Genomic DNA, 24,320 nt, shown 5'->3' with positions numbered 1-24,320 from the left:
CAAGTGGAGTACCTCAGGGTTCAGTCCTGTCTTGTTTGGCATCTACTTCTCTGAAGTACAGGCCAACACTAAGGGACTCTGGCTAACAAAGTTTGCAGATAACTGCAAACTGGGAGCCATTATTGTATCCACAAATGATGTGGATATTCTACAAAAGGGCCTTACAGAAACAGATGCCTGGTGCCAGAGCCATGGGCTCAAGCTTAATGCCAAGAAATGTATAGTTATCCCCTTTGGAAAAAAACATGTACCCATGAATTACATAGGTGGCAGTACACTAAACATCGAAAGTGTGATGAGAGACTTAGGGACACAGGTGGACAGTGGTCTCACTTTCGATAACCACATCGCCACAACAGTCAGGAAATCCTTCAGTGTGGTACACCTCATCACTAAGGGCTTTTCATCCAGAAAAAAAGGAGGTCATTGTCCCACTGTACTCATCTCTCATTACCATTATAGAGTATAATGCCCCGTTTGGTATGTACTTCACAAGATATCTGCAACAGCTGGAAAGGCCACAGAAATGCCTCACTAAAAGAATCACAGGTTTAAAGCAGATGCCATATGCTGACCGTCTAAAAAAACTCCAGCTATACTCTGTGGCATATCGTCTACTCAGAGGCGATCTCTGCTTAACATACAAGGCCATGTCAGACCCTGAGCTGTTGGACATGCTCCACTTAAAGAAATCCCAATCCCTCAGAGCCACACGCTCCAGGGATCTAAACCTTGTCATCACAATGAACAAAACATGCTGGAGGGATAGGTTCCTGACCCAGAGACTCCCCATACTCTGGAATAGACTGCCCATACATGTCAATCAGAGTGCCTCCTTGGCCCTCTTCAAAAGGAACCTTGATGATTGGATGGGAGATAGGAAATTCACCCTGGGGATCATGTCAGTCGCCCTGCTAGATAGGGGTCCAGAGAAATAAATATTGTGGAAAGAAATATCCAGTGAATTGTTATGACTAGGCTTGTATAGGCCCTAGGGCCGATAACCTAGTACCAACCTATGAACCTAAATATAAAGGGAAAGTACAAAATAAGCAATTTATTGATGACCCAAAAAAGTTTTATAGAGAATTGGGAAACAAGGTAAAAAGGAGTGAAAGACCACCACAAAAAAAGAAATAGATACATTTTGGAGAAATATTTATGAAGATCCTGTAGAGCATAACAATGATGGTAAATGGATGTAAGGAAAAGAAAGAATAAGAAGTTCAAATGTGCAGGATATGAAATGGGATGAAGTAACGGCCAGAGAGATTGACACAAAGTTAAAAAAAGCCACCAACTGGAAAACTCCAGTCCCAGATGCAGTACCTAACTTCTGGCTAAAAGTATTAGTATCTTTGCACAAAGATTTAGCCATGAGTAAGAACTATTTATATGCACACCCCAAACAGACATCAGCCTGGCTAACAATAGGAAGGGAAAAACAATGCTCCTACTTAAGAGTAAACGTACAAGTTACCATAAAAACTATAGACCAATAACTTGCCTTGCGACGACATATGAACTGTACACTGGAATTGATGCTGACAGAGGTTATAGAAATTAGAAGAAAACTCAGTCATGGCAATTGAAGAAAAGGGTAATAAAAGAAAGTCATATGGAACAAAGAATCATTTGTTGTTAAATCAAGTCATGTTGGGAGAACTATAAAAAGGGGAAGGATATAAGTATGGCTTGGCTAGACTATAAAAAAGCATTTAACAGTATCCCACATTTCATGGATAAGAGTGCTTAAAAATGTGTAACATACACCCTGCAGTGATAAACTACATCACAGTAACAGCAACCATGAAACAGTGGCAAACCACTTTTCAGTTAAGCCACGGTAATGGACAAATTATTATTCCAGGGATAAAAATCCAAAGGGGGATATTCCAGAGTGACTCTCTGTCACCACTGTTCTTTTGCCTTGCCCTTAACCCATTAAGCTGTCTGTTTAGCAGATTAGATTATGGCTATAATTTGGCTCCCAGAAAGCAACAAAGTGTAAAGACTTCTCATCTTCTTTTTGTAGATGATTTAAAACTGTACAGCTCATCTGATGAGGAACTAAAATCACAAATGCAAGTGGTCAAAACTTTTTCAGATGATATAAGAATGTTATTTGGTCTTGCTAAATGTGCAACAGCAACCTTTAAAGCAGGAAAACTGCAGCACCAAGAAAACATCAGTTTGGACAAGAATGTGATATAAAAGAACTTGAACAAGAGGGAGTATATAAATATTTGGGAATTGATGAAGGATCAACAATAAAACATGAACAAATGCAAATAAAACTCAGTAAGGAATATTTTATAGGATTTAAATTAATCCTGAAAATAGTGTTGACATCTAGGAACAAAGTTTGAGCTATAAACCAATTTGTTCTTCCTGTCCTAACTTATAGTTTTGGAGTGATTGACTGGCCCCAAATGGTGTTGGATAAATTAGACAGGAAAAAAGAAGGATGCTTCATGCTCATCAGATGAATTATAAAACTCAGTTCATACTAAGATTATATATTGCTTGTCCCGAAGGAGGTATGGGCCTCCTTGAAATTGATTACATGTATAGATCTGCATTCATGGGGATGCATACATATCTGCTGATGTCACAAGACACAAACATAGCAAACGTTTTGAAGCATGAGAAAATAAATCTAAAATGACTTCCCTGCTTAATCTAGCAGAACCATATCGGCATCAAGAGGGAATGGCTATCAAACCAGAAGTAGATAAAAATCAGGCAGCAACTGAATGTGCCAAAAAACAAAAGAAGGAATATAAGGTGCAGGATTAGATGAGAAGGCAAGAATTGTGAAAAATGCATAGATGTTCTTCGTGTTTCACTGTTGCAGTCATCACTTGTAGGTTATTCCTGCTGGGTAGCCCTCAGCCAGCCTGAATACCAGAGTAAAGGATTTCCGTCCTGCGTCGGCTGTCCTGAGAATGTGGCTGATGTCAGGTCGTCAGAGCTATAAAGGGTGACAGCTGATTCCATTACATCAGTCTTTCTTGTCGTGGAGCCTGAACTAGAAGCAGTTTTGCGAGTGCATCGGTCGGCCATTGCCAGAGTGAGGGAAGCCTTCTAAAGCTAAGTACCCCATTGGGGAACCTTTTCTTGCTTTTAACCAATGTCAGAGAAAGTCAGTAATTATCTCGGTTGTGGAAAGCAGATCCCACACCGCGACTTCTATTCTCTCTGCATCATTTGTTTAGGCCCAGACCATGACGTCCCCAGTTCTCAGTTCTGTGCACTGTTTAATGCTAGAACCAAAAGAAGAAGAGCTGAAATTGTAGCTAAGTATTTTAGTGACTCTTTTTCTCAATGCGAAATGTCGTCGGTCGGTCAGCTGGCTTCTGACTTACCTAGAAAAAAGAAATACAAGGATAAAGATAAGCCTCAAAAAGGTTAGGCCCTCTGACAACTCCGGTCAAAAGTCTGGTATTTTTCAACTCAATGCTACAGCTGAACTCAGTGAGGCACCTTCGCAGCCCCTGACGCCAGCCGAGGAACTGTCACAGGCCTCTACCGAGATGCATTCTGAGTCTTGTACACCAACAGATCCACCTTCTCCTGCCGGTATGTTGATTCTTTCGCACATGGTCTGGTCCGGAGCTGCTTCACAGGCGCCGGCTTTTGCTGAGACACCTCCGACTACCGAAGCCAGGCTTAGACTGACGACAATGCCGCCGGTTAAACTAACCTTGTATAAGACTACCGACCTGTCCAAGCTCAAGCTTAAGACTACCCCCAAAAATGGACCTCCCCAAGGACCCAGCCACCGACCTACAACCAGCCAGCCTGCCCCTCAGTTGCAGCAACTGCTCAGAATGGCAAAAGACTTAATGACTCTTATTAGGGGAAGCCAGCCCCATCCTCCCAACCCAGCCAAAAGAAAAGGGACACCTCCTTTGAGGTCCTCACCAACCAGGAATCAGAAGAATCTGTTCTTGAGGAGTCAGACATGGAAGACCAGCCCTTTGCAGCATTTGAGGACTGTGATGCTGATAACCCCATTCCATCTGCCCCCCCCCCCCGGACCTTTCTTTTGGGGAAACCTTAAACGCCGTCAGAGAATACTTTCAATGGGAGGCCCAAAATTGCCTTCAGTTTACGAAGAGACTGAGAGAGTTCCTTGACCTGCCTCAGCATAAACCTTTGGCCATCCCTCCTATCCTGGATGTAGTGGAGGATGTTTTTCTAGAATCTGCCCTTTCACCAGACTCTATCCCCCCAGCACCCAGGAAACCTGGCAGATATTGCAGGGTGCAAGACACCCACAAATATCTTTTTAAAAACCCTACTGTAGACCCAGAAATCATTACTAAAGGCCCTAAGTGAGCTAGGGCAAGCTCATCTAAAAATCCTGTTCCAGCTGACAAAGAAAGCAGAGCTTTAGATAGAATAGGAAAAAAGGTATACACCTCAGCCACTTTAGGTGTAAGAGCCTTGAATTGTCAATTCCATATGCTGAAATTCCAGCAGAATGTCCTCAAACTAATAAAACAGAAGTTATCTTCCATTCATGACAATAGTACTACCAGAGAATTAACTGACCTCATACAGTCCATCTGTCAGGTAGCCAAACACTCCTTGCATTGTGGTTTTGATGCCTTAGAAACTTCTACCAGAGCTGCAGTTACAGGCTCAGTGATAAGAAGATATGCCTGGTTAAGGGAGTAACCTTTGCCTGACCAGGGAAAATCCAAACTGTTAGACACTCCTTTGGATAAGGACCAGTTATTTAGACCTAAAGCCGAAGAGGTCATTAAGAAAATGGAGGACAAAGCCAAGTCTATGCAAATGGTCAAGGACTTCTTACAGGTGCAACCTCCCAAGTTCAGCAGAAACTTCCCCACTAAACACTGGTCCTTTCCTTCACAGACAAAACCAGTCCAGAGGAAGGGACGCAGAGGCAGAACCCCTAGACACCAGTCCCATAGCCAACAAAGACCCAGGCAGTGGTCCACTGCTGCTCCTAGGCAAGGGAGTTCTAAGCCCACCCCCTTCTCCAAGGACTATCAGTGACTCTCTTCCCTCTACCCCTCGTGTCACCAGACAGGCTGGGAGGAAGACTTTCTCTCTTCCTAGAAAACTGGCAGGCCATCACCTCAGATCTATGGGCCCTAAAAATTATTACCAGTGGGTGCAGATTCTATTTCAAAGAATAGCAAAAAAGGTCAGCCAGATATCCCTGTGAATCAGAGGACAGAAACTATTTGTCAGATCAGTAATCTTTATGCCCAGGGTACTGTAGAACCTGTACCAAAGGAACAGGCTGGAAAACAATTTTATTCAAGACTTTTCCTGGCTCCCAGAAAAGAGGGCACCTGGCACCCTATCCTAGACCTCTCCACCCTGAATCTGTCCCTCCTGGTTCCAAAATTCAAGATGCTGACTCTGCAAAAACTACTACCTATGTTGCTACCACAAGCCTGGTTAGTGACCCTAGATCTGAAAGATGCCTACCTGCATATCCCTATCAGACAGTCCTGCATGAGTTACCTAAGATTTAGAGCAGGGTCCCAACACTTTCAGTTCTCTGCTCTGCCCTTTGGCTTATCCACTGCTCCCAGAGACTTTTTCAAATGCATAGCTCCAGTCATTGCATTTTGCAGACAGAAGGGCATACACATTTATCCCTATCTTGATGATTGTGTCATCCAGGCAGAAACCAAGGAAAAACTCCTGCAGGACCTCTCCATTGTGCAGACCTTATAACCTCACTGGGATTCACCATAAACCTGGAGAAGTCCCATCTACAGCCCACACGAAGGTTAACCTTCTTGGGCACCCTTCTAGACACCTCAGCACAAATTACCTTCCTCCCCCCAGAGAAGCAGGCCTTTCTACAGTCTTACTTTGCACAGCTGGCACACAAAACCCACCTCACTGCAAGAAAAATCTGGCAAGCCCTGGGATATATGGCCTCCTGCATCCTGCTGGTACCCCTTGCCAGACTGCATGAGAAAGTTGCAATGGTACCTAAGGAACTTCTGGTGCCAACACTCTCAGTCACTGGAACACCAACTCCCCCTCATTCCTTGCTTAAGGAAGGAGCTCCTATGGTGAGCTGGGGCTTGCACTCTGAACAAGGGCATACCCTTTATCCTACAGCCACACGACCAAACCATAACCACAGATGCCTCGGATGTTGCCTGGGGAGCTCACAAAGGAACTCCGCAAACGCAGGCTTTTTGGGAACAGGGAGTTCAGTGTCTCCATATCAACCTGAAAGAAATGCTAGCAGTACACAGGGCAAACCTAACCTTCCAAGAACACCTGTCAGCAGGAGTACTCTTAATCAAGACAGACAACACTACTGTCATGTGGTACATCAACAAGCAGGGGGCATGCATTCTTACCCCCTGTGTCGCTTAGCTATGAAAATCTGGCAGTCAGCCTCAAATCTGAGACTGCATCTGATAGCACAATACCTTCAAGGGAAGAAAAACACCCTGGCAGATCAGTTAAGCAGTCAACTTCTGGACCCCCATGAGTGGCAGTTGCACAGGGAAACCTTCCCAAAAATCAGTCATATCTGGGGGAAACCAGACATAGACCTTTTTGCAAGCTACCAGAACTGCCAATTGACCAAATTCTGCTCAAGAGAGTTTCACCCAGAAACTTGGAGGGTGGACGCCCTCTCCTTCCACTGGGGCAGCCTGTTTGTGTATGCTTTCCCTCCACTGCCTCTGATACCCAGGGTGCTTCTCAGGATCAGAAAGGAAGAACCAAGGGCCATCGTCATTGCCCCAGACTGGCCAAGGCAGCACTGGCACCCCATGCTTCTCAGTCTGAACAAACACCCTCCCATCTCCCTACTCCCCACAGCAAAACTTCTCACATAACAGAGAGGGAAGCTAATGCATCCAGGCCTTGCCACACTCAAGTTAACCGCATGGCTGATTCCACAAAGGTGGATGACACTTCAGCCTTCAGAAAACAAGTGTTAGACATTATTAAGGAGCCCCATTAACCCAGCACCAGAAAATCATATTCCGCAAAATGGAAAAGATTCACCTGCTGCTGCAACAGCAGAGGTGCACACAGTACCCATGCCTCTCTACCACTGGTTCTGGACTACCTGGCAGACCTTCTAGAAAAGGGGCTGTCTTACTCCTCTATCAAGACTTATGCTTCAGCTATCTCAGCCTATGTCCAGGCGGAGCAGCCCTTATTATCTCAACACCTCTTGAAGCAGTTCCTCAGAGGTGTGGCTCACATCAGACCACCTAGAAGGCCTTCTGCACTAGTTTGGGATTTTAACTTTGTCTTGAAAAGTTGACTTTAGCCCCTTTTGAGCCAGCATCCTCAGCAGATCTCAGATTTCTCTCTTGGAAAACTTCTGCCAGGAGGGTATCTGAGCTCCAGCCCCTTATGGCCACCAAGCCCTTCATCATTTTCCATGCAAACAGGGTCTCTCTGAAAACCAACCCCTTCTTTATGCCTAAGGTGGTCTCTGATGTAACCCTCAACCAGACCGTACACCTACCTACTTTCTTTCCTAAACCTGCCAATAAAGGAGAAAGAATTCTGAATACCCTGGATGTACACAGACAATTGAGATTGTAACTTGACAGGATCAAATCAGTCAGGAAATCTGAAAAGCTACTGGTTTCGTTCACCCCTGGGGCAGAGTGGAAACTCATTACAAAGCAGACCATTTCCAAATGGATCTCTCGTTGCATACATTTCTGCTATGCCGTCCATGGAAAGAATTCTCCCAAATCCATCAGGTCTCATTCCACGAGAGCAGCCTCTACCGCCACGGCCTTCCTCAGAGGGGTTCCTACCAAGGATATTTTGGAGGGTGTTACATGGACATCTATCCACACTTTCACCAAGCACTACCAGGTGGCTACATTCTCCAAAATAAGGGCAGGATTTGCATCTGCAATCCTGCAGGGCATGCTGGCACCCCCATAACCTATACAGCATGCCTCCACCCACTTCCTCAGCTTTCTGAATCTTCCCACAAGTGATGACTGCAACAGTGAAACACGAAGAACATAGTATGGTTGTGCACACTTACCGTAAATGTAGATGTTCGAGTGTATTCACTGTTGCAGTCGTGTTTCCCTCCCACATTCCCCCTTATTTCTATATCCTCTTAGGGGCTCCTACCTATTGGGGGGCAAGAAAAACGGATGTAATGATGCAGGAGGGAAATCCTTTACTCTGGTATTCAGGCCAGCTGAGGGCTACCCAGCAGGGATAACCCACAATTGATGACTGCAACAGTGAATACATTCACACATCTACATGTATGGTAAGTGTACACAGCTGTATTTTATAGTTGCAAGTATAGAAAACTTCTAGAACAACCTCATGTTGCCAAGGATCAAATGCAGGAATGATTAAGGAGAGGAGAATTCAAACCAAAAGATGAATGGTTAATATTGACGGCCCAAGATAGTGTGCTACATACACGTTGCTTTACAATGTCCATTGAACATGTGGGAGAAACAGGCAAATGTAGGTTTTGTAAAACAGAATTGGAAACAGTTGCACACCTTGTTGCTGGTTGAGACATACTAAGGGCAGAAAGACTGTATACTGAAAGGCATAATAATGTGACAAGACTGTTGCACTGGGGATTGTGCAAACATTATATTATTGAAGTAGCTGAAAAACACTGGCAACATGAGCCACAAATCATCATAGAAATTGGTGGTCTGCATCACATGGGATCACCCTTTAGCAATAGTTCAAAAGATAGATGTGAGAAAACCACATATAGTGGTCCGTGAAAAGAAGAAATAATTAGCATTGAACTTTGAAAGCGATACATCCAGTGACTACAGTGACTTGCTTACAGAGAGACACAAAGTCATAAAATATCAGGATTTGCAGGCAGAAATGAGAGCAGTGTGGAAGAAAGATACCCCAATAGTTCCAACAGTAGCAGGAGCAACAGGTTTTATAAAAAAGAATCTGCAGTTGTATTTAGATATCTTACCGATACATGTAACTCCATATAAATGGCAGGAGTCATTCCGGGGCAAATTGCGGGTTCTGTGAAGAGCACTTCTGGCTGACATCAAAGATTGAAACAGTACTAATTTCATGAACTTTAAGCATACTTTGGAGAAGTTAGGGAGAGAAACCTGTGATATAGTAAACCTGGAGGCTGACAGGTTCAGTGAAAATTTCACTCCCCTGTCCCCACCACATACCTCAAATCATCCCTAACACCTGTCTCCCACCTAGTATCTCTGAGGAGCAGGTCTTAAATGCCCTCTCCAAGGCCAGAACACAACCTGTATGGGACCAGACAACATCCCAGGCTGTGTTCTACACGGGTTAAAACAGGAATTAGCATCACCATTAGGCACGCTTTTAAATCACAACCTAAGCACTGGCTTCATCCCAGCAGAATGGAAAACTGCTACTGTCATCCCTTTGCACAAAGAGGGTGCATCCACAGACCTCGGCTACTGTAGTCCCATTAGCTTGACCACCCCTATCTGCAAGGCCATGGAACAAATCATCATGGACCTTATTAACAAATGTATAGGAAATCTCCAAATGCTGGACCTCACCAAGTTTGGCTTTGTCAAGGGGAGATCATGCCTGTTAAACTTGGTGGACTTCTTTGAGACAGTCACCAAAGCCCTAGACGTGGGCAAATCTGTGCATACAGCCTGCCTAGACTTAGCCAAGGCCTTTGATACAATACCCTACTCAGGCATCATTAATAAATGCGCCCATCTAGGTATCAACCCATGTATTGTCAGGTGGGTTGCAAACTGGATCACTAATAGAACTCATACAGTCAAAATAGGGGACTACATCTTCTCCAGCAGACCCGAAACCAGTGGTGTTCCACAGGTAACAGTTCTGTGTCCCCTGCTGTTCTGAATCTACTTCTCTGAAGTACAGGCTAAAACTAAAGGACTGTGGCTGGCAAATTTTGCTGATGACTGCAGACTGGGAGCGATCATTTAAACCCCTAGCAATGTCAACATCCTGCTAAAAAGGTCTTATGCAGACTAATGACTGGTGCCAAGTCATGGACTTAAACTTAATGCAAAACAATGGATCATCATCCCCTTCAGCAGGGGTGATGTTCCTGCAAACTACCACATCAATAACAATACCTTAAGCACACAATCAATGGTGAGAGATTTGGGCATACAGGTTGACAGCAGCCTTACCTTTGATCACCATGTCTGTACAGTGGTAAGAAGGGCATTTTGTATTCATCATCTCATAAGTAAATGGCATTGCCTCCAGAAAAAAGAGGTTATAACCCCCAGTACTCTTCCCTCTTCAGGCCAGTAATAAGAGTACAGTCCTCCCTTTGGTATGTTCCTTTCCAAACACCTGCAGCAATTGGAGAGACCACAAAGGTTCCCTACAAAGAAAATTCAGGGTCTCCAAGATCTGTCTTGTATGGACAGATTGAAATCATTGTCCCTTTACTCTGTGTTATACAGACTGCTCAGAGGTGACCTGTATTTTGCATATAGAGCAATCTCTGACGTAGCCTTAATGGAAATACTACACATTCGCAAGTCAAATGGCACACTAGTCACATGCTCAAAGGACCTTAACCTGCTGGAGAGACAGATTTGTCTTACAGAGGTTGCTCCACTTTTGGAACAAGCTTCCTATTCATGTTAAATAAAGCCCCTCATTGGCCCTATTTAAGTGTAATATGGACGATTGGATGGGCAACTGGAAATTCACCCTGGGGGTTCCACCTGTGTCCCTCTTGGGCAGGTGCAACAGGTGCTGATTTTAGTGAACCAGACACCCTTAGGAACACAGGTTGAACTTGGCTAAAGGCCCTGGGGCTGTTAGCCTAGTAACCTCCTATGATCCTGTGAATGTTTTTGAAATAGGCTTTCATTTCCATTGTTAAGCTGCATTTATTTGTTGTTTTAGTTTACTCTGCAGCCTACATCTGCTTTTTTTTACCATGTCAGGAAAATCTTTAAAGACCAATTTGATATTGGGTTTATCAGGTAGGGAAGGACCGCTTAAACTTAAATTTTGAAGATCTTTACAGCTATGCTGCTGGGTCCCATTGTTTGATTTAGTGCCTTCAGGTGAAATTAATTACTTTTAACTTGAAGAGCTGTTTTCTTGATAGTTGATGTGTCCATCACATGCATTAATAAACTGCAGCCCTGATGAGTTGACAGTTGTATTTCTTACCAATAGAATAAAATAGTGCTGAGAATGATCAGTACTTTCCTTCTAAAAGTAGCCTTTAACTTCACCTGAGCTAGTCCTCCAAGCTCCTGAGAGAAAGCTATATTCCATAAATTACATCAGTAAGCAGTAATGCATTTAGGGAATGCATTACTGCTTACTGATGTAAGCAGTAAGCAGTAATGCATTTAGGGAATGCATGATACCAGTATTGCCACCCCATGGGCATTATGATGCATTGTTCTGAAGGGCAACTGCTTTTACAAGTCCTTACAATTGCAATTTACTTTTGCATTTGTGGAGGGGCAGCACAGTGATGCAGTGGGTATCATTGTTGCCTCACAGCAAGAGGTTCTCCTGTTCAATTCTCAACCAGGCTGCCTTCTGTGCAGAGTCTGCATGTCCTCCCTGCATTTGCATGGGATTCCTCCGGGTGCTCCAGCTTCCTCCCACATTCCAAAGACGTGTCTGGAGCGTTTCTCCCCAGGACTCCGCTGAAAATGGGCTCTGTCCCAGTTGGACTTTCCTGGTAAAAAAATGTTAAATAAAATTAAAAATGTGCACACCCTGGGTGAATCATCATGCTTAGAAAGTGGGCAACTCTATTTGCAATATACATTGAGTTTATTAACTACTTTTTAAAAGGAAATTGCATAGTTAAGATTTCATTTTGACAGTAATCAATCTTTCTGCTAATAGGTATGATTCTAAGGTAATAAAATGTAAATTGTTTATTTTTCCTAATATTTTGAGCATAGTAATTTTGAGGTGCCATTTGATGAGGTATGGCGGTGTTATTTGCCATTACTTTAGTATGAGGAATTTAAACTACAAATTTGATTCCCTTCATTGCTGTTCAGAGTTAGGCTTTAATAAATGCCTTGGTTCAGTCTTGCTATAATTCTGAGACTTCTGTTGTAGGATTGTAACATTTTATGGTTGGTGAGGTCAGTATCTCAGGCTGTAGTGTACTGATAGGTTTTTCAGAAACAAACCAGTTTCAGCAGACTACAGCAGTAACCGCAGCCTAGTTCTCCTGATACTGGAAGCTGTAGCTCTTTGGAAATTGATTTTATGTCTGATGCTGCCTTTGTTGTAGTCAGAAGCAGGAAGCTGAAGGGCAGCAAGGGAGAGCAATAGTGAAGCAAGGGGCCTCATTCTGACTAAGTATCGCTACCTACAGACTTGATAGCTTGGCGCATACTAATGTATCCTCATGTCAGTCTGTTCCTCTGGATGCACTTTTGTGCATCTGTGTGTGAACACTCACATTTCCCAAATAAGTGAAGTACATTTGCTGATGAAGACAGTCTCCTGGTGAATGTAGAATTGTGAGTGTCATGTATTTAAATGCTTTGTTGATAGGGTTTGAGGGGAGAAATTCATCTTGCATGTTTTTTTTTTACTTTTTACAGCAGTTATAGTTGACTGTAGGTTTGGCAGCTTGAAATGTGGCAGTAAAATAAAGGGATTACAGCTGTCTGATTTTGTGCTTGGACTTATTTGTTTGTTTGCCACTATGTGTAGCTCAACAGAGCCCGTTATCATTCATGTACTGAAACTAAATGCCACAAAATGCATTATTGTATCCTTTGGGAAGTCATCTACCCCAGGGCACTACTACACTGACATTACTCCCCTTAGAGTTGACCCAGTTATTCCAGATTTGGGAACGTACATGGGCAGTGACCTAACTTTTGACCAACATGTGTCTGTTGCTATAAGAAAGTCCTTTTATATTGCACAACTTATAAACAAAGGGATTGTGTCTAGATCTAGGGATGTCATTGTCCACCTTTACTCGGCTATCATTAGGCCAGTCATTGAGTATGATGCCTCCTTTGGCATGTATGTGTTCAGACATATGCAACAACTGGAATGCCCACAGAGATATCTTAAAAGAATAAGGTGTAAACAATATGTCCTACATGGACCGACTCATAGCCATGTCACTATGCTCTGTATCTTACAGACTGCTAAGAGGTGACCTGTGCCTGGCATACAAGGCATCCTCAGACCCATTACTAATGGATTTACTGCACATCAGCAAGTCAAATGGCATCAGAAGTACTTGGTCTAGGGATCTAAACCTCTTCTGCAACATTAACAGAACAATTTGGAGGAACAGATGTATTGCTGTGAGGATACCACTGCTGTGGAATAGACTCCCCATCCAGATAAAACAAAGTTCATCCCTGTTCATATTCAAATGCAACTTAGATCTGCGTGTGGGAAATAGAAAATTTACCACAGGACTGCCCCCTGTACTACTGATGGACAGTGGCAGTTCCTAAATGCTTTATCCTATGCATGGGTCCCCTCAAGTTGTCTGTGGTGTGATCCCAGTTAGTCTCATTAGGAAGTAATATCTAATTGTTAACCATGGAATGGTTAAGGCCAGTCTGTAACCAAATGGGATAGGTTATTTTGAGCACAAAAGGGGAAGCTGGCTAAGCTTTAAATGACCCGCAAGAGCAGCTAGTCTAGTACTTACCTATGAACCTGTTGATGGATTGGAAGAAAATAGTGTAAAAGAAAGTATGACACAGAACCGTTTTGTCTTTGTCTTTGTGCCGGTGAGAGAGGTTCACAGTTTACAAGAAGGAAACATGGCACCAGCTTACTTTAAAAAATTCCAGAATTTCACTCATTTTAGTGGTTCTGCAGCTGCGATAGAGCTTGGACTTATAAAATATCAGTGCAGAAGTCAAATTTTAGGCAGTGGAAATTATCAGTATGACTGGTTTTGTAAGGACTGTTAGTATGTTCAAGGAGGCCAAAAGAAACTATTTTAAATTAATTTTCAACATATTGTCTCTATCTTCACCAGTATTCATTGACCTTGCACACTTTGACCAAGATGATTGCTATGGTCTGTGTTTTTACCAGTATCCATTGAACGTGTGAACTTTGACCAAGAAGCGTATGTTGTGTCCTGTTTTCCTGCCCTGCTAGGAAGAAATAGTACCTCTTTAGATGCAAGCATTGAAAGGTTTACTTAAAGAAAATGCGTAAAGTTACTGACCAGGAAATGTGCACATCTTTATGTGAGGTATTGTTGTTCACAATAAGGCTGTTTTCATTTCCAGTACAGTGATTCTCATGAGTTTGTTCCCATTTTTAAGCATTCTGTCGACTTGCATGGGTTGCTGTTGCTTTTATCCTTTCCAAATCAGTTTAGCATGTGAGTTATGTGATCAGCATGATTGGGATGCTGCTTTTCCTGTAGCAAGATCTTGTGTGGTCATATATCCTTTAAGGGTGTATTACACCTTCCTTTTTCTTCAAAATGTGTCAGGACTTTTTCCTGCAGCCAGCCTACACAGTTTTTGGTCATCCATAAAAGATATGACTAACTTGGACTTCAAGTGACTTACATGAGGCACATATTCCTTCATGTGGCTGTGTTTTGCTTTTGAGGGTAACATATTACCTAATGCTTTAAACCACCTACTGCTTAGAATTCTGAGCCTTTCAGTGTGAATCTGGTTGCATTACTCTGACCTTTACAGAGGCATAGAAACGAGTCACTATAAGCTTAGTAACATTCACATTTTCTGTCCTTTGTTAATTGTTTGCCTTCTCCAGCCTAAGTCATTTCTGTAAATAGCCTTGGTTCTACAAGTTAGCAACTTTCAGGAATACACTGTATATTAAGAAAACGAATGGAAAACAATATGTAATTATGTTCATATGCATAATTATGCATTACACTTTATGAAGTAATTAAACTAAGGTTTCTGTTTTAGGAAAATCTTTGCATGTTTAAATATGATCCTGCAATCAACATTCTGCTGCTGCCCCTTCATACTGGTTCTAATGGGCTGAACATTATAGAAGCTACCCATGTCTTGCTGGTGGAACCCATATTAAATCCAGCTCATGAACTCCAGGCAATAGGACGAGTACACCGCATAGGACAAACACGGTGAGAGCTACAGTATTGTTAGTGATGGTGATATAGACCCGTCAGGATGCAGTGGAAAGCACAGCAATAAGATATGTTTTTTTTTTGTTTGTTTCTTTTTGAAGGATGGACATCTGGAAAATACTGTATTGAATCCTAAACAGCTGCAAAGTGTAAAACACAAATGCTCTTTCCATTTCAGAATAATGTGCTCCTCAGTAATGCAGATAGGTTTTCACTACCTACAGTCTTTAGAAACTACACAAGAAAAGGTATTCTCGTGGCAATGTAATGCATATAGCACATAGTGGTAGATAGTGGTAGTCCCTGTGGCTCACTTTGAGAGTACAGTAGTTCTTATACTCTAGTCATTGGTTACTCTGGCCACTCTTGTGGCAGTTACTTAATTTCCATTGTAGTGATACTTGAGTAATTCCCTCATTAATAAGTTCCAGATGTTTTTCTGTGCGTGTGTCTGTGTGTGAGTTTATCTAAAAGTAAAAAGTAGTTTGTAGTAGTTCTTCCTCTCTATAGTAGTATATTTTTAGTACTCTTTTTCAGTGGATAAAGGTTTTAAAAGGGTGTGTGTGGCCACAAGCTCCTGTAGCATGACACCCACAACCAATGCATTTACTGCCTCAGGACTGTTCATTTGGAGACCATTTGCTCCATTTGTGCAAGCTTCAGCACCAGGGATGTTAATAATCATAGAGCTAAGCTAGTCCTTAAGGGTATTTTGCCTTCCAGAGATGCTTCTTCTTCCTCTGCTCTTGCTAATAAGTCAGATAAGAGTGATCACAGTTGACAGGAGGATGCTAAGGACTCCAAAGTGCATAAGGGGATTGCATATGAGCAGCTCTTTCTTCCAAACAGCCGGATCCAAAGGTCTTCAGCTTTTCTGGCTACATCTGTGCTGGCTTCAGATCCAACTCCTCAGTCCCATTTCCCATCGGCACAGAGTACTGGGAAGGCTTCTTCCCTGGTGCTTAGTGCCCCTAGATCATTCCTGTCCAAAGGAGCCTTCTTGGGCAAGGTTCACTCTCCCTTTTCACCTTCTACCCCTAGGGAATTTCCCCCTGAGTCATCCCCTTCTCCATCCTGGAGGATCCGACCCTCTGTGCTTCAGGCCCAATCCTCAGAACCTTATACCAGTAGCCGGGCCTCCAAACCCTGCATGGTTGCCTTTTCAGCTCATTTGGCCCAGTTGGTTGGGAATATTAGACCTGCAAATTTGGAGCAGCTGGTGTGGTCCTTCCTGCAGGCCCAGGTGTAACTAGGTCTGATTCCATCAACCTCTGGTCCTATACCTGAGGATTCAGCCCTGACTGTTTTGTTTCTCCCTTGGGCCTTGTGGGTCCGGGGGTTTCTGGAGCCAGTTGCTTCATCTCAGTGGTTTCTGGCAGCAGTGCACCTCCCAGGGAAATCCAACATTTTAGCGGCTAGCCTGAGCAGGAACATTCTACTCCACAAGTGGGTAATGTTCTGGATTTTCCTGCATTGGGGTACTCCGTATTGCAATCTGTATGCTTCCCTGTCCGACAACAAGTGCAACAGTTATTACACCCTAGTGGAATAGTCACACAGGGACACTGTCCTGTATGCTTGATCCCCAGATATCCTGTATGCTTATCCACCCACTCCTCTGATAGTAAAGATTCTCCAGAAAACCACCCATTGCAGAGTGACTGTGATCCTCATTGCTTGTTTTTGGCCCCCATCAGGTTTTGCTTCCTTTTCTGAGTCCTCTTCTGTGGTACTCTCTCTCGGTGCTGTATCCCATCCTGGATCTGATCTCTCACCTAGTGAGCTTGGACCCTCCCAACCTCTGGACTCTCAAATTAACTGCATTATTTCTCCTATTCCCTTGATGGCCATTTACTTGCAAGGTGTATGCTAGTAAGTGGATGCACTTCGCTATACTGACATCTCCTAAAGGTTTGGACCCCTTTTTCAGTGCCTTTGGATGCCATTTTTTTTAATTTCTTGATGATCTGTTTCATTTGGGATCTAGTTTTTCCACTACTAAAGTTCAGTTAGCTGCTATTTCCAACTTTCATATTTGCAGAGGTAATACTCCTGTAGTGGTTTTCAAGGTTTCCAAGGATTTTCTCAGAGGTACATTCTGTTCAGGATCCTGTTCTTCCTTGGAATTTACATTTTATGCTTCACATTCTTGATGCCCCACCTTTTGAGCCTTCAGCAACAGTCTCTGTGAAGTATTTGTCTTAAAGACTCCTTTCTTGGTGCCTGTCTGTTTGGCCAGGCATGTGTCAGAAATGAAGGCCTTCTCTTCAGTGCCTCCACATTTGATATTTGATAAGGATAGAGTTTCTCTCAGAACGGATCCTGCCTTTTTCAGAAATTGTCTTGAGTCAGGCCATTCATTTACCAGTGTTCTTCTGCAATTTTTCACACAAGGGAGAATAATTATTACTTTACTTTGATGTTCCCAGACAACTGAGATTTTATCTGGTGAGAACCAAGTTCATCAAGAAGTCTGACTAGCTTTTTTACTTCCTTTTTGAAGGCATGGTTGGGCAAGCCATTGTATAAGTCTACCTAAATGGCTTTCTTAATGTATTTCAGGGGATAGAGTTTGAGAGGAAAGTGTTTGCCTTGTAAGCAAAAGGGTCACTCTGTCATAGCTATGGCTTACTTCTATGGCTTTTTTCTCAGAGAGTTTCTATTGATGACATTTGTGCTATGACTTCTTGGGTGGGTACACTGTTTTGTCTCAGTACAAGTTGGATATACAGATAAGGTCTGGGGCCTGTTTTTGTTCCACCATATTGCGGAATGTTCTCTCACAGGATATCCCTGGTATGATGTGTGGCTGGGGACTCTGCCCCACAGGATAAAGCCAGAATTAACATTCATTCCCCTCCTGTGCTGTGTTTCTCCTGAGCATTGGATGGCCGAGTTGAAGCATTTGTTCCTCTGCCTTTTTTGGGATCTTTGGTCTGTGGTCTTAGAGGGATACAGTTGGAGTTTTGTAGAGATGGGCAAATTTGATCGGAGGTAACTATAGAAAAATCAACATGGGATATATGCAAATGACCCTTTAAGGACATCAGGTGTACAGCTATATGGCAGTTCTGAATGTCCATGACTTTTTTTCTTTTTAAGTCTATTTATGGACAAATTCAGACCAATAAAGCCAAACCCCACTAGCTGTGTGTATGTGCCATTTAGCTGAAACGCCTGATGTCCTTCAAGGATCATTTGCATATATCCCATGATGTGCTTCTATTCTCATGTTGCAGTATTCTCACATGGGGGATCCTCCACCTCAGGCGACCCAAACATCTGGCTCATATACAAAAGCTTATCCTGGTTGCTGTAAGATGCATGGGACGTCACATGCAGGGACTATAAACTGTGGGCCATAAATGTGACATCCACACGCACAGACCTCAGAAAGTCTCTGCTGCAGTCGAACATCAGCTCGCTCATTCAGCTCTGCGCAAGTGACTCCTACAAAGATAAGTACCCCATTGGGGAATCCTTTTCTGCTAAGCTTAGGTTGCTGTATAGCTTTTATTTAGCTGATTCCGTCTTTGTCATCTAGGAAGGGAAAAAGCGCAGTCAACAAATTCCGCACAAAGATGGCCATTACCTGTGCTTGTTTTGCTTAAGGCCTTCCCACAACTACAAAGCCCATTCCATCTGCCAGTCGTTTGCTCCCAAAACTCTGTGCAGTCATCTCACAGCCCTAAAGTTTTTCATCGAAAACCAATGTCTCAAACGCCTTGCCCTAGGTATGGAACCGGAACTGCCCGTCTTGGTAGAACCACTGAAAAAGAAGGCTAAGATAGCTAGGCCCGATACTGTGCCTCCGAGTTTGGACGTCCCGCCAGCTGCTGGTCTAGGTGCTGAGGAACATCTGATAGGTCCAGTGACTTTGGTGAGTACCGCTTCGGAAGCTGCATTTGTTTCACCAGCCTGCACGTCCGCAGAGGTACCAGCGACGTTGGTCTCCAATATCTGGGGGGAACTAGGTTCACCCGAATGGCTAGTGTTACCATCCATTACCAAGGAAGGCACTTCTAGTCCTAGGCTGACATCAGACACTAGGCCTTTGCCCACTCAGCCAGGACCTAAGATCCCTTCTCTGAAAAGGAAGTATAAGTCAAAGCATCTGTCTCCCCCCAGCAGAAGATTTGCCTTATTGGCAGGCATTCTCACAGTCCCTCTTTCAGGTCTTTTTGGCCCTGAGGCCTACTTCTTCACATACTCCTGCCTTTCCAACCTTGAGCTCCAGGCCAGCTTCTGCTGGCCGTATGCCACTTCCACACAACCATGAGGAAGATTTTTCTTCCTCTTCTGATGAGTTCCTCTCCTGTGCCTCACAGCTAGTTTCCCTTGGAATACTGCTCTCCTGATGAGGATTCCTTGGAAGGTGATTCCCCGCCTGGGGACATAACCTTTGGGGAAACCATTTCCAAAATGAGGGAATATTTTAAATGGGATTCTACTCAAATGACAGATGCGCAGAAGAGGTATTACAAGCTTCTACAGATGGAATCTCTCTTCCCTCCACTATACCTCCTGTAATACCAGCATACTTAGATGCCTTTGCCTCTGCTTCTAAGACTCCAGAATCTCAGACGCTGTCCCCAAAAAGACCAGACAGGTTCTACAAAGTTCCTGATGACTTCAAATTCCTCATTAAACCACCTATGGCAGACCCAGCTGTTATTGCTGTCTCAGCAGACAAACAATCTAGACATCTACCTTCTTCCCTACAGCCATCAGATGAAGATAGCAAAGTGATGGACAGATTAGGAAAGAAGATTTACACCTCTTCAGCCCTAGGCTTTAGAGCCATTAATTACCAAACTGATACAGTCAAGTACACCTTTGACCTAGTTTTCAGGCCACAAATCTGCTCTCCTCCATGCCAGATTCTCCCACCAAACCTCAGGTTGCCTCTAAACTATCTTTAGCTGCAAGCGTTGCTAGACATTCCATTAAATGCAGCTATGATGCTGCAGAAGCATCAGTCAGGTCAGCTGCATCTGCTTCAGTTCTATGTAGGTACCCCTGGCTCAGGCTACAGCCACTGCCAGATGATCTCAAAAACAATATTATGGATGCCCCTCTTGGCAACAAGTTCCTATTTGGAAAGCAGTCAGCAGAACTGTTTAAAAATCTGCAAGAGAACAAGCAAGGAGCTGCAGGATGTCAAGCATCTCTTTGTTTCCCCAGTCCCAAAATTTCATAGAAACTACCCTGCTAAGCCAAGTTTTGTCAGAAAGGCCTCTGCACCCTCTACCTCCAAGCCAAGGAAAGGTGCCAGAAAACCTCCGTCCTCCAGGACTAGCTCCTCTCACACTGCTCCAAGACAGCCCTTTCCTGACAGGCCTAACAATGCATGGATGTTTAAACACCCACCTCTATCTCCCCTCCCCCTTTCTGCCTGCCAGGATTTGGTCTTACAGGGCACATAGAGAGGGTCCCCCAAGGACAAGAAGGTCAGGGAGTCTCTTCCTAGTCCCAAAAAAGGATAGCCCATGGAGACCCATCCTGGTCCTGTCTCTTCTAAATATCTTTCTGCATGTAACCACTTTCCGCATGCTGTCCCTTTAAACCCTTCTTCCAGTCTTGACACCCAGTTCCTTCCTGGCCACTTTAGACATGAAGGAGGCATGTCTTCACATCCCTGTTCACCCAGACTTTCATAAATTCCTGTGTTTTGCTGTGCCATCTTCGCACTATCAATTTACTGCCTTACCCTTGGGTTTATCTACAGCACCAAGGGTATTTACAAAGTGTCTAGCCCCAGAAGTAGTCTTCTGCAAAACAAAAGGCATTCAAATCTTCCCGTACTTGGATGACCACCTCATCCAGGCAGAGGAAGCAAGTACCCTACAAACCCACCTCCAGTTCACCATTTCCCTCCTAGGAAGCCTGGGCTTCACAGTCAACCTACTTAGGTCCTCCCTTACTCCTTCCCAAGACCAGATTTTCTTGGATTGCAGAATAAGGATGGATTTGATGAAGGCCTTCCTTCTGCCAGAAAAGGTCACTTCTCTGACCACCTTTGTTCAGGATCTACTCCTAGAGAGCTGCATCTCTGCCAGGGAATTCCTTCGCCTGCTAGGTCTGATGGCAGCCACTCTTCCCAGCTTGCCCCTAGCCAGGCTACACATGAGTAAGTTCCAATGGTATTCGAAGAATGTTTGGTCCCATCATGTCCATCCACTGGACTTTCAGGTTCCATTCCTTCCCTGCCTAAAGAAAAAAAATAAATAAGGTGGTGGACTCAGCAAATCCACCTGAATCCAGGACTCCCTTTACAGCCTCTGACTGCAGTTCAACAGATGTACATAGATGTGTCAGATCTGGGATGAGGGGCCACTATGAATGGACTCAAGGTGCAGGGCCAATGGGAACCCTGCCTTCGAAAAAAAGACATCAACATCAGGGAAATGACTGCTCCTCTCCTAGCCCTGAAGGCATTCCTTCCTGTCATACATCCGGGTCCCCTCAAAATCTTTACGGACAATACCACAGTACTGTGGTACATCAACAAGTGGGGGGACCAAGTATTAATTACTCTGCAGACTACCTATACAAGCGTGGGAGTTTACTACTCACTCCAGTGCAACACTACAGGCAGTGTACATCCCATCACAGAACAACGATCAGGCAGATGCCCTCAGCAGATTATTGTCTCAAAATCACGAATGGATGTTACACAGAGATGTTTTCCTGGACTTAGTCCACCAGTGGGGCACACCACAGGTAGATCTGTTTGCTTGCCTGCCCTTAGAACAGACAACTACAGCTATAATTCTCAAGGTCTGCCTTCCCATTAGCTTGGAGAGTGGATGCTTTCACATTTTCCTGGAAGGGATATTCCTGTATGCATTCCCCCCTTCCCACAATACAGAAAGTCCTACTGAAGATTCAGCAGGACAAGCCAAAAATCTTGCTGGTAACCCCCTGTTGGTCAAGGCAGCACTGGTTCCCCCTTCTTTTGTCACTAGTCAAGGGAATCACCACAAGTTGCCTCACAAGGTGGACTGCATCACACAACTCCATACCTGTAAAATCTTAGTCTTACCCTGTGGGTGATAAACATTTGGTCCCTTTTAGACACCTTTACTCTGAGAATGTGCTGTCTGTCATGCTGGAGGCCAGGAAACCCTATTTATCCAAATGGAAAAGGTTCTCTACTTGGTGTCTTCAAAGGCAACTAGACCCCTTTCAGGTGGATATACCTCTAGTTTTGTCCTACTTGTGTGAGCTCCTAAAATCTGAACTTTCATATTCTTCACTGAAAGCCCATTTGTCAGCTATCTCAGCCTGCTTGCCTCTCGGTCCACCTTTATTGTCCATATTAGAGGTGAAGCTCTTTCTCAAGGGGGTCCTGCACATCAGATCACAGAGAAAATCCATCCATCCTCCTTGGAACTTGAATTTTATTCTGGAGAAGCTTAATACTACTCCTTTTGAACCAGCAGCTTCAGCTACCTTAAAGATGTTTACCTAACTTCGGCCAGAAGAGTCTCAGAGTTACAAGCACACATGCCTATTCCACCTTACTTCATTTTTCATAAGGATAGGGTCTCCCTTCATACTAACCCCTCCTTCATGCCTAAAGTGGTCAGTGAGCTATCCCTTAACCAATCTGTTAATTTACCCACCCTCTTTCCTTCCCCACAGAATGACAGAGAGTGCTCCATTCCCTGGATGTTCACAGACAACTTAGATTCTATCTGGACAAGATCAAGGACATCAGAAAGTCCAACCAGCTCTTTGTATCCTTTCACCCCAAACAGACTATATCTTCATTGATCTCCAAAATTCTATCTTTCTGCTACTCCTTCCATGGAAGACAGTTACCCCACAAAGTGAGATTCCACTCTACCAGAGCTGTGGCCTCTTCAGGAGATTTCCTCAAAGGGCTAAATAAATACAGCCACCATCCTAGAGGCAGCTACATGGTCCTCAGTCCACACTTTCACTAAACATTATAAAGTGGACTGCATCTCTAGAGCTAGGGCATGGATTCTTGGAAACTGAATCCTCTTCCTCCACCCATACCACTGGTTGAGCTTTGGTACTCTTCCACATGTGAGAATACTGCAACATGAGAGTAGAAGAACATAGAATAGTTGTGTAAAATCTTACCATAACCATAGATGTCCTTCTCGTCCATGTTGCAGTATTCCTATTACTCCCTCCTACCCCCCAGTAGGACCTTTTCCCTTATCTGGATGGCATCCTTTCAGCTGGCCTTGGACTATTGTCCGACTGGGGCATTCAGTTCTGAGGTCTGTGTGTGTGCGGACATCACATTTATGGCCCACGGCTTATGGTCACTGAGTGTGATGTCCCATTGCACCTTACAGCAGCCATGTTAAGCTTTTGTATATGAGCTGGACATTCGGGTCACCTGAGACGGAGGATCCCCCATGTGAGAATACTGCAACATGGAAGAGAAGGACACTTATGGTTATGGTAAGATTTTACACAACTGTTCTTTGCCTTTAATACAAGATATTTAAGGAATCTCACAGTGGATAGTCTAGCACTGCTATATTTTTCGTTTGTTTTTACTGATTGTTTTTTCTGTGACCTTTTTACTTATTGTTGTAGTTTGTTGGGATATTTTGCAGGCACCCTAATGGTTATGGATACCAGCTGGGTACGACACCCCTGTGTTTTTAAAGGTTAGCCAGATATTCCACTTGTGCTGTGGTGCTGATGCCATAAGAAGACTGAAATATGCATGTTCACAGCTAGTGGGTTGGGCTTTATTGGCCTGAATTTGTCCATAAATAGACTTAAAAAAAAAAAAAAAGTCATAGACATTCAGATTTTAATCTGGTTTTCTCGCATCTGTCTTTTGCACTGTTGGTAATGGGTGACCCAGTGTATGTAAACTTAATCATTTCTATAATGCTTTGTGGCTCATGTTTCCAATGTTTTTTTCAGCTTCTTCAATATTATAATGTTTGCACAATCCCCAATGCAACCGTCTTGCCACATAATTATGCCTTTCAGTATACAGTTCTTCTGCCATTGGTACATCATGACCAGCAAACAAGATGTGCAACTGTTTCCAATTCTGTTTTACAAAACCTGCATTTGTCTGTTTCTCCCAAATGTTCAAAGGACTTTGTAAACCAATGTGTATGTAGTCCACTATCTTGGTCTCCCAATATTAACCTTTCATCTTTTGATTTAAATTCACTTCTCCGTAACCATTCCTGCATTGAATCCTAATCAATATGAG

At 43.6% G+C, this 24,320-nt stretch overlaps 1 protein-coding gene across 1 annotated transcript in view; it reads left to right on the top strand.

Moving 5' to 3' along the window:
• Positions 1–24,320, top strand: part of SHPRH (SNF2 histone linker PHD RING helicase) — a 1,609,144-nt gene that overhangs the window by 1,512,315 nt on the left and 72,509 nt on the right. Inside the window, exon 28 of the mRNA XM_044068807.1 lies at positions 14,916–15,094. Within this exon, the coding sequence (XP_043924742.1) occupies positions 14,916–15,094 (179 nt within the window). The remainder of the gene's footprint in view (positions 1–14,915; positions 15,095–24,320) is intronic.

Source organism: Protopterus annectens, chromosome 1.part0, assembly GCF_019279795.1.
Source record: "Protopterus annectens isolate FY-2018-M chromosome 1.part0, PAN1.0, whole genome shotgun sequence".
Lineage (NCBI taxonomy): Eukaryota > Metazoa > Chordata > Ceratodontiformes > Protopteridae > Protopterus > Protopterus annectens.
Note: the sequence above shows the minus strand (reverse complement) of the source record. Positions and strands in the feature narration are given on the sequence as shown.